The sequence below is a fragment of the Geotrypetes seraphini genome, chromosome 12, assembly GCF_902459505.1.
Source record: "Geotrypetes seraphini chromosome 12, aGeoSer1.1, whole genome shotgun sequence".
NCBI classification, from domain to species: Eukaryota; Metazoa; Chordata; class Amphibia; order Gymnophiona; family Dermophiidae; genus Geotrypetes; species Geotrypetes seraphini.
Window position 1 is genome coordinate 112,386,291 of NC_047095.1, and position 20,929 is coordinate 112,407,219.

The 20,929-nt window shown below is 38.8% G+C and overlaps 1 protein-coding gene across 3 annotated transcripts in view; it reads right to left on the reverse strand.

The window, feature by feature from the left end:
• The window catches only part of MVB12A (multivesicular body subunit 12A), a 38,652-nt gene that overhangs the window by 16,192 nt on the left and 1,531 nt on the right, over positions 1-20,929 (reverse strand). For 2 of the 3 annotated variants that reach the window (XM_033916266.1, XM_033916265.1), the window contains exons 2-6: positions 13,669-13,757; positions 13,145-13,243; positions 11,777-11,873; positions 5,818-5,947; positions 2,789-2,914 (exon numbers count right to left, since the gene is read on the reverse strand). In XM_033916266.1, the coding sequence (XP_033772157.1) occupies positions 2,789-2,914; positions 5,818-5,947; positions 11,777-11,873; positions 13,145-13,243; positions 13,669-13,749 (533 nt within the window). In that variant the 5' untranslated portion in view covers positions 13,750-13,757. Of the gene's footprint in view, positions 1-2,788; positions 2,915-5,817; positions 5,948-11,776; positions 11,874-13,144; positions 13,244-13,668; positions 13,758-15,983; positions 16,290-20,929 lie in introns of those variants that run through there. The other variant, XM_033916267.1, reaches the window with a different exon arrangement.

Sequence of the window (20,929 nt, forward strand, 5' to 3'; positions counted from 1 at the left end):
ACAGATTCTTCAGACTAAAGGGGACAGCAAATACGAGGGGGCATTCCGAGAAACTGAAGGGAGACAGGTTCAAAACAAATGCAAGGAAGTTTTTTTTCACCCAAAGGGTCGTGGACACTTGGAATGCGCTACCGGAGGAAGTGATCAGGCAGAGTACGGTACAAGGATTCAAACAGGGATTGGATGGATTCCTGAGGGATAAAGGGATCGTGGGATACTGAGGGAAAAGGAGATAGAGGGGTATAGATAGAGGATTACTGCGCAGGTCCTGGACCTGTTGGGCCGCCGCGTGAGCGGACTGCTGGGCACGATGGACCTCAGGTCTGACCCAGTGGAGGCATTGCTTATGTTCTTATGTTCTTATTAGCGTTATTGTGAAAAAATTTAGACGTGAAACTAGAGAATTTTAATAATCTCTTCATCATTCAATACAAGACTATTTAGTCTTCATGAAGAAGAGATTCTGGTTGAATGTAAAAATTTTTAAAATGTAATGATATTGGAACATGATCTGACATGAAAATTGGATGAAAGGTGGAGTTCCCAGTTTTTGAGAATAAAGAAGAGATGATGAGAAAAGAATCTATTCTGGCATATGTGTTGTGTGGAGGGGAGTAATTGAGTGTAGTCTTTTTCTTTAGGGTGGAGTATTCCCCAAGTAGCAGTTAAATTGAAGTTGCTAATTAAATTATGTACTTCAGTAAGGGTTCTAGATTTAGATGGTGTGCAAGTGGAAGTTCTAGCACAAATTAAATCTTGAGATTAGTTAAAAAGGCACCTCCTATAATGAGAAGAAAATTTACATAATCCAGTAATAAAATTTGTAATTTTCTGAAAAATTACAGAGAATCATAAACAGGAGTATATGTATATATATATGTATATATATATGTATATACTCCTGTTTATGATTCTCTGTAATTTTTCAGAAAATTACAAATTATATATATATATATATATATATATTTTTTTTTAGGAACATATAGGGCTCCTTTTACGAAGCCGTATTAGCGGCTTTATCGCATGTGACTTTTTATCACATGCTAACCCCCCGCACTAGTCGAAAAACTACTGCCTGCTCAAGAGGCGGTAGCTTCGAAGCGCTGGCAGTTTAGCACACGCTATTACGCGCGTTAAACCGCTAACGCAGCTTCATAAAAGGAGCCCATAATCTTGATTAATAATCCTAGCATGTATTAGATGCCATCTTCCCTCTGTATCAGATTTTTGAGAGATGATTTGAGCTGGTATAGGGGGTTTGATAAAAATTCTCAAAGTTACACTTTTCCCAATCTTAATGCACATGTGGATTTGGGGGGGGATTTCTTGTTTTTCCATTAAGAATATATAGATGTTTGTCGTAAGATATTATTTTCATGTGGTATATATTAGTTGTATATGAATTTGGGAAGGGGGTGGGGGTTAAATCTTCTTGGTGTATGATATTGAAAATTTTTCAAGTGATGTATTATATTTGGTTGATATTTACTGTACACTTGAAGTAAGTTTAAAAATGAATAAAGAAATTATTTTTTTTAAAAAAATTAATTTTGTTTATCAAATTTAATACAATTTATCAAGCATTGAACACATCTTGTACAGAAAAGATTGTATAAGATTGACATAATTAAAGGAAAACTAATGCAATTATAAATCATAACTTAATCTCAAGTCCTCAAGTGGATCCAAGATTTACACATGAGTGATTAAAAAGGAAAAAAAATAAATTAAGTACAACTCTAAATAAGGAAAGCGACGGTCTGATAGCTGCTCTGGGAACCAAAATAAATTTCAATTTAAGTTGTTGCTCCCTCCCTTTCAAGGCGTCTTAAAGAAAGAAAATTAGTTAGTTGAGCTGGGTCAAAAATATATATTTTTGGGAATTATATCGCACTATGCACTTATAAGGATAATGAAGAAAGAAAACACCCCCTATAGAAGTTACACCATGTTTCAAAATCAAAAATTGATGTCTATGTTTCTGAGTTTCTCTGGATACATCTGGAAAAATTTGTATTTTGCAACCAAGAAATTCTCTCTATTTTTGAAAAAGCTTTCATAATCCAGTTCTTGTAAGACAATAATGCCACCGTTATTAAAAGAGTTGCAGGTTTAGCCATATCCTTATCTGTGGTTTCTAATATAGTTATGTCCAATTGACTTTCTTGTTGAGCCTGATCTTTTATTGGCAAGTAATATACTTGAGTAAGGGAAGGTATCGATTCCTCAGTAAAATTCAAGATCTCAATAAAGTACCTCCTAGTCATCTCTCTTGGTGTTACAGATGTAACCGTAGGAAAATTTAACTAACACAAATAAAAATACTCAATCTTTTTTGTGTTCATTAGGTAAATAAAAGTGGTTAGAGAATCCTTTAAATGAGAATTTGGAACACTGTGCAGAGGGAAGATGGGTCTTTTGCAAAAATATGGCTTCAGGATGGAATGATTTTAAGTAACTAGTAAATCAAGGAAACCTTCTGTTGTTTACCTGCAATTACATCACTTTCTTTTCCAGAGATAAATTTGAAAAAAAAAAAAGATTTGACCGATATGTGAACATTCCTTAAGAAAGAATTGACTATTTCATGGGGTGTCCTAATTTTTTCACATGACTGTATATTCCTTAAAGTAAATTATATAAGTCAAAATATATACAGCTTCCTGGGATCTTTTTCCTTTACCACATATGGGTCTCCACTAACAGGCAAAGGTGACAATCAAAAGGAGAAACAAAAAAAGGAGAAGAAGCAGTCATAGACTGAAGATAACACATGAATAATACTTACTTTGCCTGATTTGTGCTGTCCAGGGAAAGTCCTCTCATTTCCATACTAAGGTTTCTAGGTTTAGGTAGAGGCTTAGGCACAGAAATCTTTCCCTTCTTACACCAGAGATAGAGACCACCAACTTCCCTACAAGAAAATAAGCAATATCTGAGAAAGTGAAAACCCCCCAAAACAAAACAGCTGGAAACTAAGACAAACTGCCCAGACTAACTAACCCTGTCTATCGATCTAGGGATGATATGTAGGTGGTCAGACTCCTTTGCAGAGAAAGGATAAAAGGAGTCCAGGGTCCTATTTATAGAGGTATGGAATGGGGCTTTGCCAAAGCTGCACATTATAATGGCTCAGGGTAGCTTGAATGACATGGGGGTCAAATTTTCAAAAGATTTAATTAGCCAAGTTTCTTTATTTTTGATATACCGTTTATCATACAGGTGTCTAAACGGCCACATACTCATCACTCCCATCATCAAAAATCATAAAGATCCAATATCCCTACCCTCCAACTACAGACCAGTAGCCAACATCCCCCTTCTCCACTAAATTGATGGAAGGACTGATCAATATAGCCCTGACAAACTACCTGGATAAATTCTCAACACTACATGAATTCCAATCAGGCTTCTGTACACACTATAGCACTCCATCGTAGATCACATAACCCATATACTTAGCACCAGGAAACAAGCACTAGTATTCCAATTCGATCTGAGCAGTGCTTTCGACCTGGTGGACCACGATATCTTACTCAGCTGCCTGGATGCTATTGGTATTACGGGTCAAGTACTAAACTGGTTCAAAAGCTTCCTGAAATTCCAATCCTACCAAGTTGTCAATGAACAAGCCTACTCACAACCATGGACCAACCCTGTGGCATCCCACAAGGTTCACCTCTCTCTCCCACCCTTTTCAACCTCTACATGGCCTCTCTTGGACACACTCTATCAAAACTAAACCTCAAATCATACATATACGCAGATGACATCACTATCATCATCCCCATCTCTACCCTTTCGTCTGAAACTAGAGACCTCATTGCATCAGTCATCAACCAGGTAGCTCAATGGATAAACAATTTAAAACTTAAATTAAATGCAGAAAAAAACAAATTGTTCATGGCCTCCCTGACCACCAAAAACATTGAACCCTAACTTGACATAAATGGAAGAAACTTCCCAATCAACTCCATGATAAAAATCTTAGGCATTACCATCGACCAGCAACTCACTTTGGACGCCCATATCAACATCCTAATCAAAAAATGCTTTAGCACACTAAAACCATTATTCAATTTCGCCTCATTCAGACTTCTAGTCCAATCTCTAATTCTAAGTTCACTGGACTATTGCAACATTGTATACCTAGGATCTCATTAAAAAAACCATAAAAAGACTAAGAATGATCCAAAACACGGCGATGTGACTGATCTTCGGCCTGAAAAAATCCGATCACATAACCCCATACTACAGAAAACTTCATTGGTTACCAATTGAGGCCAGAATCATTTTTAAATTCAGTTGGCTTTGCTACAAGACACTATTCGGCACCTCCCCCACCTACCTCCTGAATCACTTCGTCCAACAGGACAAACCCCACCCCTCCCGCACAAAACATTGATATTCTCATTCCCAACTCCCAAGAGATGCCACTACAAAAGATTCCTTGATAGAACACTATTCTTAAGCAGGCATCTGAAATAATACCCTAAGCGACCTCCTCTTGAATTCCTCAACATAACAAGCTCTCAGAGGAGCACTGAAAATCCACTTATTTGACAAGTTTGTCTGATCCTCCAAGCCCCTGACCCATTCTAAAACCCCTACGCCCCTCTCTTCCCGCTTCTTTTCCCCTTCCCTCCCCTCTCTGCATCCACCTCTCTCTCCCTTTCCCTGTACGCCAGGGATGTCATAGTCCCTCCTCGAGGGCCGCAATCCAGTCGGGTTTTCAGGATTTCCCCAATGAATATGCATGAGATCTATTAGCATAAAATGAAAGCAGTGGATGCAAATAGATCTCATGCATATTCATTGGGGAAATCCTGAAAACCCGACTGGATTGTGGCCCTCGAGGAAGGACTTTGATACCCCTGCTCTATGCCCTACCCCCTTACTTATATTGCTACCTTTAGGTTGGAGGCATGCTGGAAAAATGATCTAATATTTAGAGGGGTAGTTATTAAAGGTGCAATAAAAAAGTTAGTCTGTTGCCACATCTTAATTGACCATGGGAGTGTCCATCTTGTGCTACTTAGATACTGCAGGTTAGTTACTCCTGTGATTCATGAATAATCTTGCTTGAGATCAACTTTACTACCTAATGCTTCTGAGTTGCATTTTTCCAACAATAACCCCTTCTCTCTGTAGGCTTCCTATGAGCCTGCCTTTATAAATATCTAGTATCTAGGAGGTAGATAGAAAAAACGACCCCCAGCTGCTCATGCCCCACCAACACTGCAGTATAAGGGACCTTTTGTTGGTAAGGATGTGAGTGGTGACGGGACTAAATCGCGCGAGACAACGGCGCGCCAACAACTGAGCGCAAGGTTGACGGCGTGCCGAAGAAAAGCACTATTTTAAAGGGTTCCGATGGGGGTGTGGGGGGGGGAACCCCCCCACTTTACTTAACAGACATTGTGCTGGCGTTGTGGGGGGTTTGGGGGGTTGTAACCCCCCACATTATACTTAAAACTGAACTTTTTCCCAAAAAAACAGGCAAAAAGTTCGGTTTCAAGTATAACGAGGGTGGTTACAACCCCCCAAACCGCCAGCGCAATGTCTGTTAAGTAAAATAGGGGGGTTCCCCACCAACACCCCCCGTCGGAACCCTTTAAAATAGTGCTTTTCTTCGGCACGCCGTCAACCTTGCGCTCAGTTGTCGGCGCGCCGTTGTCTCGCGCGATTTTGTCTATGAACCAGTGTGAGTCACTGGGGTATTTTAGTAGCAATTCCATAACGTCTAAGTACAAAAAGATTATTCTCAGCTGTCACATGATCATTATACTTTCCACTTCCATTCCTGTCATTACTCACCCTACGCGCACATAGGAATGCAAAATCTGTTTGCTTTTCCCACACAATTTGATGTCAAATACTGCAGTATCAGCTGCAGTTATAGGTGATAACTTCACACAGATTCGCTTCTTCTTAGACACAGATGTTTCTAATCAAGACAGAAAATATTCCATTAATTTAACTTTTTTTTTTTTTTAATTCTTTATTCATTTTATAATTCACAAGTGTACAGTAAATATCAAACAATTAGAATACAATATCACTTGAAAATCTACCATATCATACAACAAAAAGATATAACCCCCACCCCCTCCCACTTCCATATACAACAAAAAATATACCACATGAATATAAAAACTTATCATTCATATATATTATTAATAGAAATTCAACCCCCCCCCCCGATCCACATGTAAGAATTAAAATTGGGAAAAGTGTAAATTATTCAATAATTTAACTTAAAGCCTACTTACATAGCAATTCAAAGCTGGTAACAATCCTTTGAAAAAAAATGAAAAATACCACACAAACTATCGTACGTACCCATTAATATACAAAATAAATTCTGCACAAAAAAACATTATGCAGCAATGCTAAAAGAATTACAAAAGGGACATAGTATCTCCAGCAGCACATAAAACATTAAATACCTCTTTAGAAATGGAGGAAAACAAGGACAAAAATCTGGAAAGCTACTTATACTGATGTTTATTCTATGGGAAAAGATTCTGCATCTAAAGCAGGGGTGTCCAACTTTGGCCCTCTAATACTATCAAAATGGGAGAAACCTCAAATGTTGCAAACACAAGTCAAATACAGGTTTCTTAAACACAACTCAGGTGATGTACTAATTGATAGGAAAAGACCTCAGATGCCCGCGTTAATATAGAATAGAGATTCAAAATAGCTTTTGCAGGTTCAGGTTATCTTTTGACTTGTGTTTGCAACCTTGGTCCTCGCCAGGTCAGGTTTTTCAAAATGAATATGCATGAGATCTATTTACATATAATGGAAGCAATCCTGAATGGATTGTGGCCCTTGAGGACCGACATTGGGCAACCCTGATCTAAAGACTGTGATGGAAAAGGTGGACTTCTATATATGACAGTCACAACGATGTGGTTTACAGAGAACCACAACTGGGATATACTGGTCTATAATGAAAGACAGGGAAGGAAAAAATGGAAAGACGCGGGGAGAATAGGATATAAAATGAATTAAATAAAGAAATAAATAAGGCAATAGAATTGCAGGCCTTACTTGGTAAGCAAGAGGTACTCTGGATTATCTGGAAAAAGAATGGAAAATCTGCATACATTGATACAGCAGTGGTTCCCAACCCTGTCCTGGAGAACCACCAGGCCAGTCGGATTTTTAGGATAGCCCTAATGAATATGCATGAGAGAGATCTGCATATAATGGAGGTGCCAAGCATGCAAATCTGCTCCATGCATATTGATTAGGGCTATCCTGAAAACCCGACTGGCCTGGTGGTCCTCTAGGACAGGGTTGGGAATCACTGATATACAGTACAGGCCTCCTTCACATGCAAAAGAAATGGAAAGAGATTTAATTGAAGACATTCACAACATAGCTGGGAAGTAAAAAAAAAAAGAAGTGCAAAAAACTGAAATGAGCAATTTTAAAAATAATACGGTTTTTTGTTTGATTGCTTCTCAAATGTAATAACTGAAAAGGATAGAAAAAATTACAAAACATAAAAAAAAAAGAGGCAGGAGAAAACAAACAACAATTTATTTATTTATAGCATTTCTTTTTTTTTTTGTTTAACATTTTTTATTAATTTTTTCATATAACAACAAGTGTATCATAAAAATTCATACAATTACCTTAAGTATACACTTGATATCTCCATAACATATTGTACATACAACATCTTATATAATCCTTACTACAATTTTAGACATCATATAAAATTTAATAATTTTATCAACTATTATTCAATTATGAATCCCCTTTCCTCCCCTTATTTTGTTAGTTGCACACAATATAACAACTATTATGATAATTTATTTATATTTTATGATAAAGAGAATAAACCTACCCCCCTCCTTTATCAAGTATCTTATTATGGGAAAAATTATATCAATCATTACAAAAATCTGTTAATGGTCCCCAAATCTTCTTAAACTTATCGATATATCCTTTTTGTGTTGCAAATGTACGCTCCATCTTTTATATATGGCAAACTGAATTCCACCAAAAGTTGTAATTTAATCTGTCATAATTCTTCCAATTCTAATGCACCTAATTATCTAGTCAAACTACATGTAAACATTCACATTAGATAAAACAAACAAGTATAAAGCATAAAAAATATACTTAAAAAAAAACTATACTGTCTTCCTTGCACCAAGTAGATATCTAAAAAAGCTTAGAGATGTTGGTAAGATAATTAGCAAAGAAAAGATACAAATGGATAAAAAATAACCTATACTGTAAAACAGGGCAACATGACATTTTGTAGACATGTCAGTGATAGGATTAAGTACAAAAGTAGCACTGTAAAGCTCAAGGAAAGGTATGCGCGTATTACTACTGGTCCAGGAAGTACATACATGGTTCTTGGCCCCACAAGGGAACCAGTGCTCAGGGAAAGCACAGTTATTTACCGTAATAGGTGTTATCCAGGGGCAACAGGCAGAGAGTAAAGAGGGACAGATTCTTTAAACTTTCGAATAATAAAAGAACAAGAAGGTATGAAGGGGACAGATTCAAAACGAATGCTTGGAAGTTCTTCTTTACCCAACGTGTGGTGGACACCTGGAACGCGCTTCCAGAGAGCGTAATAGGGCAGAGTACGGTACTGGGGTTCAAGAAAGGATTGGACAATTTCCTGCTGGAAAAGGGGATAGAGGGGTATAGATAGAGGATTACTGCTCAGGTCCTGGACCTGTTGGGCCGCCGCATGAGTGGACTGCTGGGCACGATGGACCTCAGGTCTGACCCAGCAGAGGCATTGCTTATGTTCTTATGTGGGTGATGTAATCCACGGAGCCCTGGTACGGAGAGCTGATAAAGTGTTCATGCACTTCAAGAACTTTAGAAAGTTCATGACTGATCGCACCGCGCATGTGCTCGACGTAGGTGTGTGACTCCTCAGTTCAGATAGCCAGCTAAGAAGCCAACCAGAGGAGATGGGTGGTTTGTGAGCATATCCAGGTTTCCCTGGATAACACCTGTTACGGTAAGTAACTGTGCTTTATCCAGGACAAGCAGGCAGCATATTCTCACATGTGGGTGACCTCCAAGGTAACCAGAAATGGGATGGTGGGAGCGTTGGCTACTGGGACAATAAATTTTGTAATACTGTTTGGCCAAAATGTCCCTCCCGTCTGGAATAGGATTTCAGTCAGTAATGAGAGGTGAAAGTATGAACTGAGGACCAATAAGCAGCGTTGTAGATTTCATCAATAGGGGTAGAACGGAGAAAAGCCACTGAAGCTGCCATAGCTCGAACCTTATGTGCCGTGACACGACATTCCAGTTGCAGCCCAGCCTGAGCATAGCAAAACGAGATACAAGCAGCCAACCAACTGGAAACAGGATAGCCCAACTTGTTGGGATCAAGAGAGACAAAACGCTGGGGAGATCTATGTGATTTAGTCTGTTGCAAATAGTAGGCCAATGCTTGTTTGCAGTCTAGAGTATGAAGAACTGTTTCCCCAGGATGAGAATGAGGCTTGGGGAAAAAAAACCTGGAAGGACAATGGATTGACTGAGATGGAATTCGGTGACAACTTTCGGTAAGAACTTAGGATGTGTGTGGAACACCATCTTGTCATGATGGAATACTATAAATGGTGGATCCGCCACTAATGCTTAAAGTTCATTGACTCTGCAAGCAGAAGTTAGAGATATGAGGAAAACCGCTTTCCAAGTAAGGTATTTAAGATGAGCTGAAGACATTGGTTCAAAAGGTTTCATCAGCTTAGCAAGAACAACATTAAGATCCCAAACCACTTGAGGTGCCGCACTTTTTGAAACCGGTCAACGGATGGGACATGGGATGGAAAGCCCCCTCAGCCAAATCGAAAGCCGAAGGCTGAGGCGAAAATGAAGGCCCTGCCATCAGAGAAAACTGGCCGAAGAAAAAAATAAAAGAAAGTAACTCAATCTTTTTCTTTTTTAAGTTTTCTTTTTTTTTTTTTATAATTCTTTATTCATTTTTGTATGTTACAACAAGCGTATCAATTAAACTCATATAAAACTTAAAGATACACACTTGATTAACTCACATATTAACTTCAAATTTAACATTTCATTAGGAAATTAGTATTCTATAATGTTAAAATATTATGTAAGAAATCTAAATTTATATCATTCTTATTGAATATAATAATCCCCCATCCCTCCCTCCCAATTCAATACATAAAATCATCTTTATTGTGAATTCATTTAAATATTGATATATTATGTAATAATCAAAAATAAAATCCCACCCCTTTTCCCCTCTAATCAAATATCTTATCATGGGAAAAGTTAATCATTCATTACAAAAATCTGTTAACGGTCCCCAGACTTTCTGAAATTTACTCACATAACCTTTTTGCGTTGCAATGGTGAGTTCCATTTTGTACATATGACATACAGAATTCCACTAGAAATTGTAATTTAACCTGTCATATTTTTTCCAATTGTATGTTATTTGTTGTATTGCTATTCCAGTTAAAATAAACAAAAGTTTGTTGTTATTTGACGAAATTTGACTTCTTGCTCTCATAGTTGTTCCAAATAAAATAGTATCATATGTCAAGTAACTCAATCTTTTTCTTTTTTAAGTTTTATTAAGAATATAAGAAAAAATTGAAAATGCGCACATGGGAAGGCAAAATAAAACGTAGAATGTTTCACACACGACTTCATAGCTCCACAAAAAACTGAGGAGCCATGCGCCTACATCAGGCAGGAAGGCACTCGCGCTTGCGTGGTGCCTTCAGTCGCAAACTTTCTAAAGTTCTTAAAGTGCACAAACACTTTTGCAGCTGTCCGTACTGGGGCTCTGTGGATGACGTCACCCATATGTGAGAATGCGCTGCCTGCTTGTCCTGGGATAACAAATATATGTGTAATGGTATTATGGGTAACACTCTGTTTTATTCATGCTCCCAGATAGATTCAAGTCCTTAACCCCTGAACAACAATACAGACAAGCAATGAACCAGGCTGTATATTAGAAAAATAAGATATTTTATTCCTATAACAAGTGGCAGCTGAAGTGGTCAAACAGTATAACTGAAATGTGAGACATGCACAAAACAAGGTAAGATGCTTAGGAAATACAAATTAAGCTCACTATTGCATAAATCACTTCAGGGCAAATACATGATTCCCTACGTGCTATTAAAGTCTGCCTCCTGACTAGGGTTACCAGGTCCGGATTTCCCTGGACATGTCCTCTTTTTGAGGACTCCATTGGGCATTCGGACGGATTTTTCAATATGCAATTTTTGTCCAGTTTTCACCATTTTGGAGCGTGGCAGCCTGAAAACAAAATCATCCTGGCCGGGGTCGGCGTCATGCTCCGGAGCTCCTACCTCTTCTGGCAGCCTTCCCATCTGGCCCTCTCCTTTCCACCTGCACAAGCCGCACCCCCTGCCCCTCTTCGGTGACTCGTCAGTAGCTGCGATCAATACAGGCTGCCGACGTCGGGGCCTTCCCTCTGCGAGTCCTGCCTACTTTGTTTCAACTTCTCTGTTTCTGCAGAGGCGGGGCTCACAGAGGGTCCTGCAGTTCTCCTTCCTGCCCTCTGCTCCTTTCACTCATATTGCCCCTCTCCTCCCCTCACACAGGAAGCCCCGTGCCTCTGCAACTGCTAAAGAAAAGTTGTTTTCGAGCAACCTGAATATTTAACACATGCACACATGAAGTGATTGTATACAAATATATGTAATGCAGGATAATTTATCCTGTAGACATGAGTGAGAGAAGAAAAAATGTGAAAAAGGGAACTCACTTGGTTCCAAGAACTCCCCAATGTAGGAGAACCCTGCAGGCAGTAGAGACCTCTCATTCAGGATTTGAATATCTGTGATGACATTTCCTGCAGAGCTCTAGAAAATGAAAGGTGTAGCACTCATATAGTTACTGGTGAATATTATAGAACGTGCTGTGTAGATACAACACTATGTACCAGGATCTGCCTTGAAAAATATAACTAAAAGGGTGAGGAGTTCAAACCATTTTCTTTAATTGATATAATCTTGATCAATTTCTGTTCTTTCCTTCACACATCTCTGCTGTGGCCGGCCTTACCTCTGCTTTATTGCCAACTGGGAAACAACTGTAAAGCCTCCAGCACAGAATCAAATTCTCTTCTCTACTACCTAAAACTTAGTAAAATCATACCCTATTTTCTCACCTTTAAATCTTCAAGAAATTGCTACAGACTCTAAGGCTCCAACGTAGAATGACTTTTAAAGATAGTTTCTCTGCTCATGCTACATACATCCCTGCAGCGGCCTAGGCCCTCCCATCCAGCCCCTCATCCCACCCACTCCTAAACTCACATTAAATCTATACTACTAAGCATTACTCTCAACTAGTGCTGCTCGATTTGAATCGATTCATTGATTCACTTTGGATGAATTGATTCGAATCGATTTGTATTTTTAAAATAATCGGCCTCACCAATTTGGGGCCCAACCCTCCTCCCTGTGCCTTCAAGTCTCCTAAAGCAGGAGCGGCAGCGCTGCCTCTTGTTGACTGTCCACTGCTGCTGCAGCTCCTGCTTTAGGGGGTGAGGGGGGAGGGTCAGTTTGGAAGTGCTGCAGCATCCTCCGGCTTCCCCCCCCAACCTCCCGCTCTTACTTTCAGATACCGGTAATTATGGCAGCCTGCAGAGAGGATCATTGGTGCTGTAGCGATCCTTGCAGGCTACCATCATCCTCAGCAACACACTCCCTCTACTGCGATCCTGCCCCCGATGTCAGAGGAGGGGCGGGACCGCAGCAAGAGGAAACGTGCTGCAAAGGCCGATGGCAGTCCGTTTCGCCCTATAAAGGCTTTGTCAAGGGTTCTAAAGGAGCTCCTCTACAGCAGGCTAGTGATTCTGCACATTAAAGATAAGTGAAAATACTTACTGTTGTAATGTTTTATTTAAGCGGTTTATATAACTAAAGAACAGCAAGTGTTAAGCAAAACATAAAGGAAGAGGTGATAATAAGGTTTGAAATTACACATCGAGTGTTTAATCAAGCGGGTTTTGGAGACCCTTTAGCCCTCTTTCCTATACTGGACACTCTGAAGTGGAGTGGTTTGCCATTGTAGATGTTTCCAGTTAACCTCACTTCATCATCTTCCATATCTTGCTATTTTTCCTTACCTCAGCGGTCACGGATGAAGTAGAACACAGGTAATAACCAGACTTTTGTCCAAATCCTTTCACAAAGATTGCAGGTGTTCCTTCAACAGTCACTTCAATCTAGAAAGACAATTAAATATGCATATATCTAAATAATGTAGATTAAGCCATATCTTTCTTGGCCCTATTATGGGGGCGGGGTCTGGCCCACGACTTAGTCCAGTATTCTTCAACCGCTGATCCACGTATCGATGCCGGTCCACAGAAATTTTTTTTTATTTCTGCCGGCCTATAGGTGTAAAAAGGTTGAAAAACATTGACCTAGACCATGCTAACAGGATGTTTATGCCCATGCAATGTCTTCTTCCAGAAAAATTCCCTGTGTGCACTAAGATGTATATTAGAGCACACAGTCATACGGTACACCTGTTAATGCGCTTCAGTAAACATGCTCTTTAGTTTGTAAGCTCTCCAGGGACAGGACCCTACTACTGAAACAACAAGAGAGAAATTCAGTCAAAATAAAGAGTAGACTCTTTACTCACCACTGTATATTCCTTTGAGCATGTGTTCTGGCTTGATGTCCAGGCCAGCGCAGTCAGAGGAAGTAAATCTGGTTCTTCCATCTTAGTTTCTGATGCAGAAAAACAGAAGGGAATGTGTATTTATACAAAACATGTGAAATGTAAATATGTTTTCAAGTATAGCCTGTGTGTATACGTACCATGTGGTCAATGGACAGATGGCTGCCTCAGTGGTAAAGTTTAACAAGCGAAGAATGCATGCAAACTATGGCTCGAGGAATTCTATTTTTTTTTTTTTTATTCTTTATTCATTTTATATTTTACATCAAGTGCACAGAAAATATCAACAAATAAAATAACACATCACTTGAAATTCTACAACTTCTCTCGAAAATAAGATTTAACTCCATCCCCCACCAGATTAAAATTAAATTATATATATAATATCATATATACCTAATAATATTCCCATCACAACCAATAATGAAATCCCAGAAACCCACCCCCCACCCCATATTAGTATGGGCTCGAGGAATTCTATCCATGTTGTATGTGTGCGCATATAATGCATGCAATGGAGATCGCTCTGAGGAAAGGGATGTTACCAGTGGTGTGCCTCAAGGTTCTGTTTGCCTGTTCTTTTTAACATTTTTATAAACGATATTGCTGATGGGTTGTCGGGTAAGATTTACCTTTTTGCGGATGATACCCTCGGGAGGGCATTCCAGGCATCTACAACCCTCTCCGTGAAGAAGAATTTCCTAACATTGCTCCTAAATCTTCCTCTCTGTAACCTCAAATTATGCCCTCTAGTTTTACCATTTTTTCTTCTCTGGAAAAGATTTGGTTCTATATTAATGTCTTTCAAGTATTTAAACGTCTGTATCATAGCTTCCCTGTCCCTCCTCTCCTCCAGAGTATACATATTTAAGTCTTCCAGTCTCTTCTCATACTTCTTTCGGTTCAAACCTCTTACCATTTTCGTCACTTTCCTCTGGATCGCTTCAAGTCTTTTTATATCCTTCGCCAGATACAGCCTCCAAAACTGAACACAATACTCCAAGTACGGCCTCACTAACGACCTATACAGGGGCATCAACACCTCCCTTCTTCTGCTGATTACGTCTCTTTCTATAAATCCTAGCCACTGCCTTATCACAGCCACTGCCTTATCACACTATTTAGATGTCTTTAGGTCATCAGAAACAATCACCCCAAGGCCTCTTTCTTTGCCTGTGCTTATCAACCTCTCACCTCCCTTCACATACAGTTCCCTCGGATTTCTACTCCCCAAATGCATCACTTTGCACTTCTTCACATTGAATTTTAGTTGCCAGACACTAGACCAGTGTTCTTCAACCGCCGGTCCGTGGACTGGTGCCAGTCCGCCAAAATTTTCTGCCGGTCCACAGGGCTGGCACGTCCATCGGGCAGAAGACAGTGTTCTTCAGCCACCGGTACATGGTGCGATCAACGCGACGTCTTCGAGCCGGCTCCCTGAGTGCTGCAGTGCACAAAACCGTGGGAAAAGGCTCCTGTGCCTGAACCAGAAGCCTTCTCTCTGATGTCGCAACGTTAGAAGGAAGGCTTCCAGATTAAGCAAATGATGCGCGCGAGGAGCCGCTGCCCACAGCTTTGTGCAATGCAGCACTCAGGGAGCCAGCCCGAAGACGCCGCATTGATCGCACCGTAGACCGGCTTGAAGATAACACCAGGAGGCAGGCCAGAAGGCAAGGCACAACATGGAGGGAGAGAGACAACAACGGTAGGGGGAATGCTTTTATTTTTGTTATTTAGTGATTGATTAGTCTGTTCAGGAAGAAATGCATTTGTTTCTTTTCCTCTGGGGTTGTTCTGCTTGCAGAGTCTTGCATCTTAGGGTTTGTTTGTAAATATTAGTACTTTTAGTTTTTGGTCCTGCATATGCATGGGGTTATCTGTTTTCTAGCAGGAATGAATGTTGAAAAGCATAGTGTGCTTTGTGTATTTTAATTTTGTGGTTAATCATTATATGTTGTTAATATGATTATATTGTGTGTGTGTGTGTATATATATATATATATATATATATATATATATATATATATATATATATAAGAAAAATGATTGGGGTGGAGATGGGCACGACTTAGCCCAGTGTTATTTAACTGCCGGTCCGCAGACCGGTGCCGGGCCACAAAATAATTATTTTATTTCAGCCGGTTGAAGAACACTGCACTAGATCATTCTACCTTTTTGCAGATCGGAGCCGAGCGTTTCTTAGGGCACCTTAGGTCTGCAGGGATTGGCTCACTGAGGACCTGAAGGAGTGGGGGAAGGCTTCTTAGCCGGCTTACCCACGGGATGTGACACCAAGTTGGATTCCTGCGACGTTAAGTGATGCGACGTTGACTTCAGACATCAGTACCGGTGCCGAATCTCCTTCCATAGCGGAACCGAAAAGCATACGTTGTTGAATTTGTCAGTTCTTGAGGGTCCTCTTTTGAAGAGAAGAACAATGGGTGCACGAATCAAACCTGTGGTCTGGTCCCAAATACTGGAGGCACCAGTGATGCGGGTCAGCAAAAGAAATAGGGCTAGCACACCGTTCACACTTTTTGAAACCCATTTGCGGACGGGACATTGATGTAAAAATGGCCTCGGCAAAATAAAAAGTCGAGGGCGTGGAACAGGCCCCGCTGGGCCGCGACCACGAAAGGGAAAAGGTAAAAATTATTATTTTTTTTTTTTACTTTAACACAAAAAGAAAAAGAAAGCTGACAAAATGTCAGAAAAAAAGCTGCGTGAGCAGGAAGGCAGCAAAAAATATCAATGGCAGTTGATAAGCGACTTCTTAGCTCCGTGGAAACTAAGAAACTGAACGGACTGCGCGCCTACGTTGGGCGGGAAGTTTCCAAGTTTATTGGTTTTTAATATCCCGACCATCAAACAATTGTCTGGCCGGTTAACAATAAAATTATAAAAAAAGAATTAAATGTAGTAGTATGTGCAAAAAGATGTCTAAAGTTAAACATAAATGACAAAGACTTGACGTACTGGAGTGTGAGGGCAGTAAGTGTGGAAAGGGAAAAAGTTACATTGAATAGGTGAGAAGGAGAGGGTGGGGGGGAGGATTGAACAAAAGGGAGGGGAGCATTAAAATAATGGAAGCTTGCTGGCCGATAGAAGAGAGAGAAGATGCTTTTAGGTTTGATTAAAAGCATCTCGAAATAAGAAAGTCTTTAGATTGATCTTGAATTTGACTAGTTGTTGTTTGTCGCGGAGGTGTTGTGGAAGTGAGTTCCATAAAGTAGGGGCTGTTATAGCGAAGTTTGTTTTGCGAGTATGCGAGCATGCGCGGTGCGAGCTATCGCAAACTTTCTAAACTCTTAAATTGGCGATGCACTTTTAAAGTGGTCCGTACCGGGGCTCCGTCGGCAACGTCACTCATACATAAGAATATGCTGCCTGCTTGTCCTGGGATAATGTATATTAATTATAATATTAAAGCTTTAAGAAATGAGCATTTTGTTTTCCCTCCCTCCCCCCAGGGTTATGGTGCGGAGACATTTGGTCTTGAATCTTCAGTTATTCTTTTTAGGAGTGAATGTTTTCTTGTATGCTTGCTGTTTGTATGGGTAGGTCTATCCTATTTAACAATGGAGTTCTTTTTTTAAATATTTGATTGTATTTTGTAAAATGAACGAGCGGTATAACATAACAAGATTAATAAACCATAACCTATTTAATTGGAAAAATTGGAGCAGACTTAATTACAGTTTTTGGTGGAACTCGTGTCACATTTATAAAATGGAGAGAACAATAGCCATACAAAAAGGGAATTATAAAAAATTTAAAGAGATCTGGGGGGGGGCCATTGACAAATTATTGTAATAAATAGATACCATTTTTCCCTTATAAGTATAATGCAAGTGAAGGGGTTGGGGGGGGAATTCTGAATTTTATTAAATGTTTGGATCAGTGGAAAAGAATATTTTAGAGAATATATTTGATTGCATATGTTATGGTAGGGGTGGGAGGGAAGGGGTTAAATTTTATGCATTAATGTTAAATATGATAGAAATTCAAGTGATGTATTTAATTTCAATTGTCAAGCTGGCTATTCAAGGACGCTCTCCAATAGATTTTCTAACCTATAATAGTTCCAGGAAGGCGATCTAATAGAATTAAGCGGGTACCTGTTCCCCCAACCTTCTTTGTCTTGACCTTCCCCTTTTACTTTTATTTTTTTTTAGAATTGTATTTATGTCAATTGCTGTCAACCGCCTCCCTCCTTACACGTATTACTGTATTAGTAGTGAATGTTATGTTTGTCATTTTTTAATATGTTTACTTAATTTTTGAACTTATGTAAATCGCATTGGATTTGGATTATGCGAATTAATCAAAGAAATGAAATAAACTTGAAACTATTGATACACTTGTTGGGCTGAGGAAGTTTGACCACGTTGACACCCTACTACCGGCAGCTGCATTGGCTGCCAATGGAGGCGCGCGTAAAGTTTAAATTTGCCTGCTTCTGCTTCAAAGCACTACACGGACTTGCCCCTAAATACATAACTGACCTTTTCGTCTTCTCAGCCAACAGACACAAGAGAAGCTCACATTCCAACTTCGTTTCCCCCCCAGTGAGAGGTTGTAAACTGAAAAAACGGTTCATAGACAGCGGCGCGAAAGACAAAAGCGCGCGCCGACAAATGAGCGCAGCGCACGCCGCCGCGCCACTCTAAATTACAGTTTTTAGGGGCTCCAACAGGGGTTTTTGTTGGGAAACCCCCCCAGTTTACTTAATAGACATCGCGCCGGCGTTATGGGGGGTTTGGGGGGTTGTAACCCTCCACATTTTACTGTAAACTGAACTTTTTCCCAAAAAAACAGGGAAAAAGTGAAGTTTTCAGTAAAATGTGGGGGGTTACAATCCCCCACAACGCAGCGCGATGTCTATTAAGTAAAGTGGGGGGGGGTGTTTCCCCTCCCTCATGCCCCCCCCGTCAGAGCGCTAAAAACAGTAATTTAGAGCAGCGCGGCGGCGCGCGCTGCACTCAATTATCTGGGCGCGCCTTTGTCCCGGCGCGCTTTTGACCTGACACCGAAAAAACACCATGAACATTTTCTCTCGCACCAAGCAGCATCATGGGGTAAAGACCTAGAACAATTGCTTTCGCCCCCTACTTATGAGGAATTTAGGAAACGTCTGAAAACACACCTGTTCCTAAAGTATCTAGACAACTGATCCTCTCTTCTCTCTCCCCTCTATAGCGATTAACTTGTTCTATTGATCACTCTCTCCTCAAAAATGGATTTCCTGTCCTATTAACCCTCTTTCTTCCTCCCCTCTTAAAATCAATCAATTTGTACCTTTTGCTTAATCTTTGTAAACCGCATAGAACTTCACAGTATTGCGGTATATAAACTGTTATTATTATTATTAATCTCCTGACGGAAAGTGAGCGGAATGTCAATGGAATGGTCACGGTTGGGTTTTAGAAGGCAAAGAATCTCAGATATGTCAGTGAGTGTTATAGTTAAAGGATTAGTATGCTGTTTGTTTATTTTAATTTATTCTATTTTCATTATTTTCATTTCATTCACAGTTTAATAGTATTGTTTATCTGATTGTGTCTGATTTTATTTATTTATTTAAAAATCTATATACCCTATATTGTCTATAGGGTTTACAAACTCACAGTCATAAATGTTAAACATTGTAAGTAATTATAAAAACTGTCCGATAAAATTTGATCATTTAATCAGATACCTTTGCTTAATCTTTGTAAACCGCATAGAACTTCACGGTATTGCGGTATACAAGCTGTTATTATTATTATTAATCTCCTGGCGGAAAGTGAGCGGAATGTCAATGGCATGGTCAAGGTTGGGTTTTAGAAGGCAAAGAATCTCAGATATGTCAGTGAGTGTTATAGTTAAAGGATTAGTATGCTGTTTGTTTATTTTAATTTATTCTATTTTCATTATTTTCATTTCATTCACAGTTTAATAGTATTGTTTATCTGATTGTGTCTGATTTTATTTATTTATTTAAAAATCTATATACCCTATATTGTCTATAGGGTTTACAAACTCACAGTCATAAATGTTAAACATTGTAAGTAATTATAAAAACTGTCCGATAAAATTTGATCATTTAATCAGATACCTTTGCTTAATCTTTGTAAACCGCATAGAACTTCACGGTATTGCGGTATACAAGCTGTTATTATTATTATTAATCTCCTGGCGGAAAGTGAGCGGAATGTCAATGGCATGGTCAAGGTTGGGTTTTAGAAGGCAAAGAATCTCAGATATGTCAGTGAGTGTTATAGTTAAAGGATTAGTATGCTGTTTGTTTATTTTAATTTATTCTATTTTCATTATTTTCATTTCATTCACAGTTTAATAGTATTGTTTATCTGATTGTGTCTGATTTTATTTATTTATTTAAAAATCTATATACCCTATATTGTCTATAGGGTTTACAAACTCACAGTCATAAATGTTAAACATTGTAAGTAATTATAAAAACTGTCCGATAAAATTTGATCATTTAATCAGATACCTTTGCTTAATCTTTGTAAACCGCATAGAACTTCACGGTATTGCGGTATACAAGCTGTTATTATTATTATTAATCTCCTGGCGGAAAGTGAGCGGAATGTCAATGGCATGGTCAAGGTTGGGTTTTAGAAGGCAAAGAATCTCAGATATGTCAGTGAGTGTTATAGTTAAAGGATTAGTATGCTGTTTGTTTATTTTAATTTATTCTATTTTCATTATTTTCATTTCATTCACAGTTTAATAGTATTGTTTATCTGATTGTGTCTGATTTTATTTATTTATTTAAAAATCTATATACCCTATATTGTCTATAGGGTTTACAAACTCACAGTCATAAATGTTAAACATTGTAAGTAATTATAAAAACTGTCCGATAAAATTTGATCATTTAATCAGATACCTTTGCTTAATCTTTGTAAACCGCATAGAACTTCACGGTATTACTGTATATATAAGCTGTTGTTATTATTATTATTTTTTTTTTTTCAGTTTTCAGTTTTTTATTGATTTTTTCACATATCAACAAGTGTTATAAATTTTCCATACATTTATCTTAACAATACACTTGATATCTCTATAATGTATTTTATATAAACCATATTTTATATTATTTTTCTTATGAATTTATATAACATATATATTGTAATGATTTTATCAATTATTATTTAATTATGAACCCTTTTCCCTCCCTTTATCACATTAATTTCTCATAAGACTATCATTCATT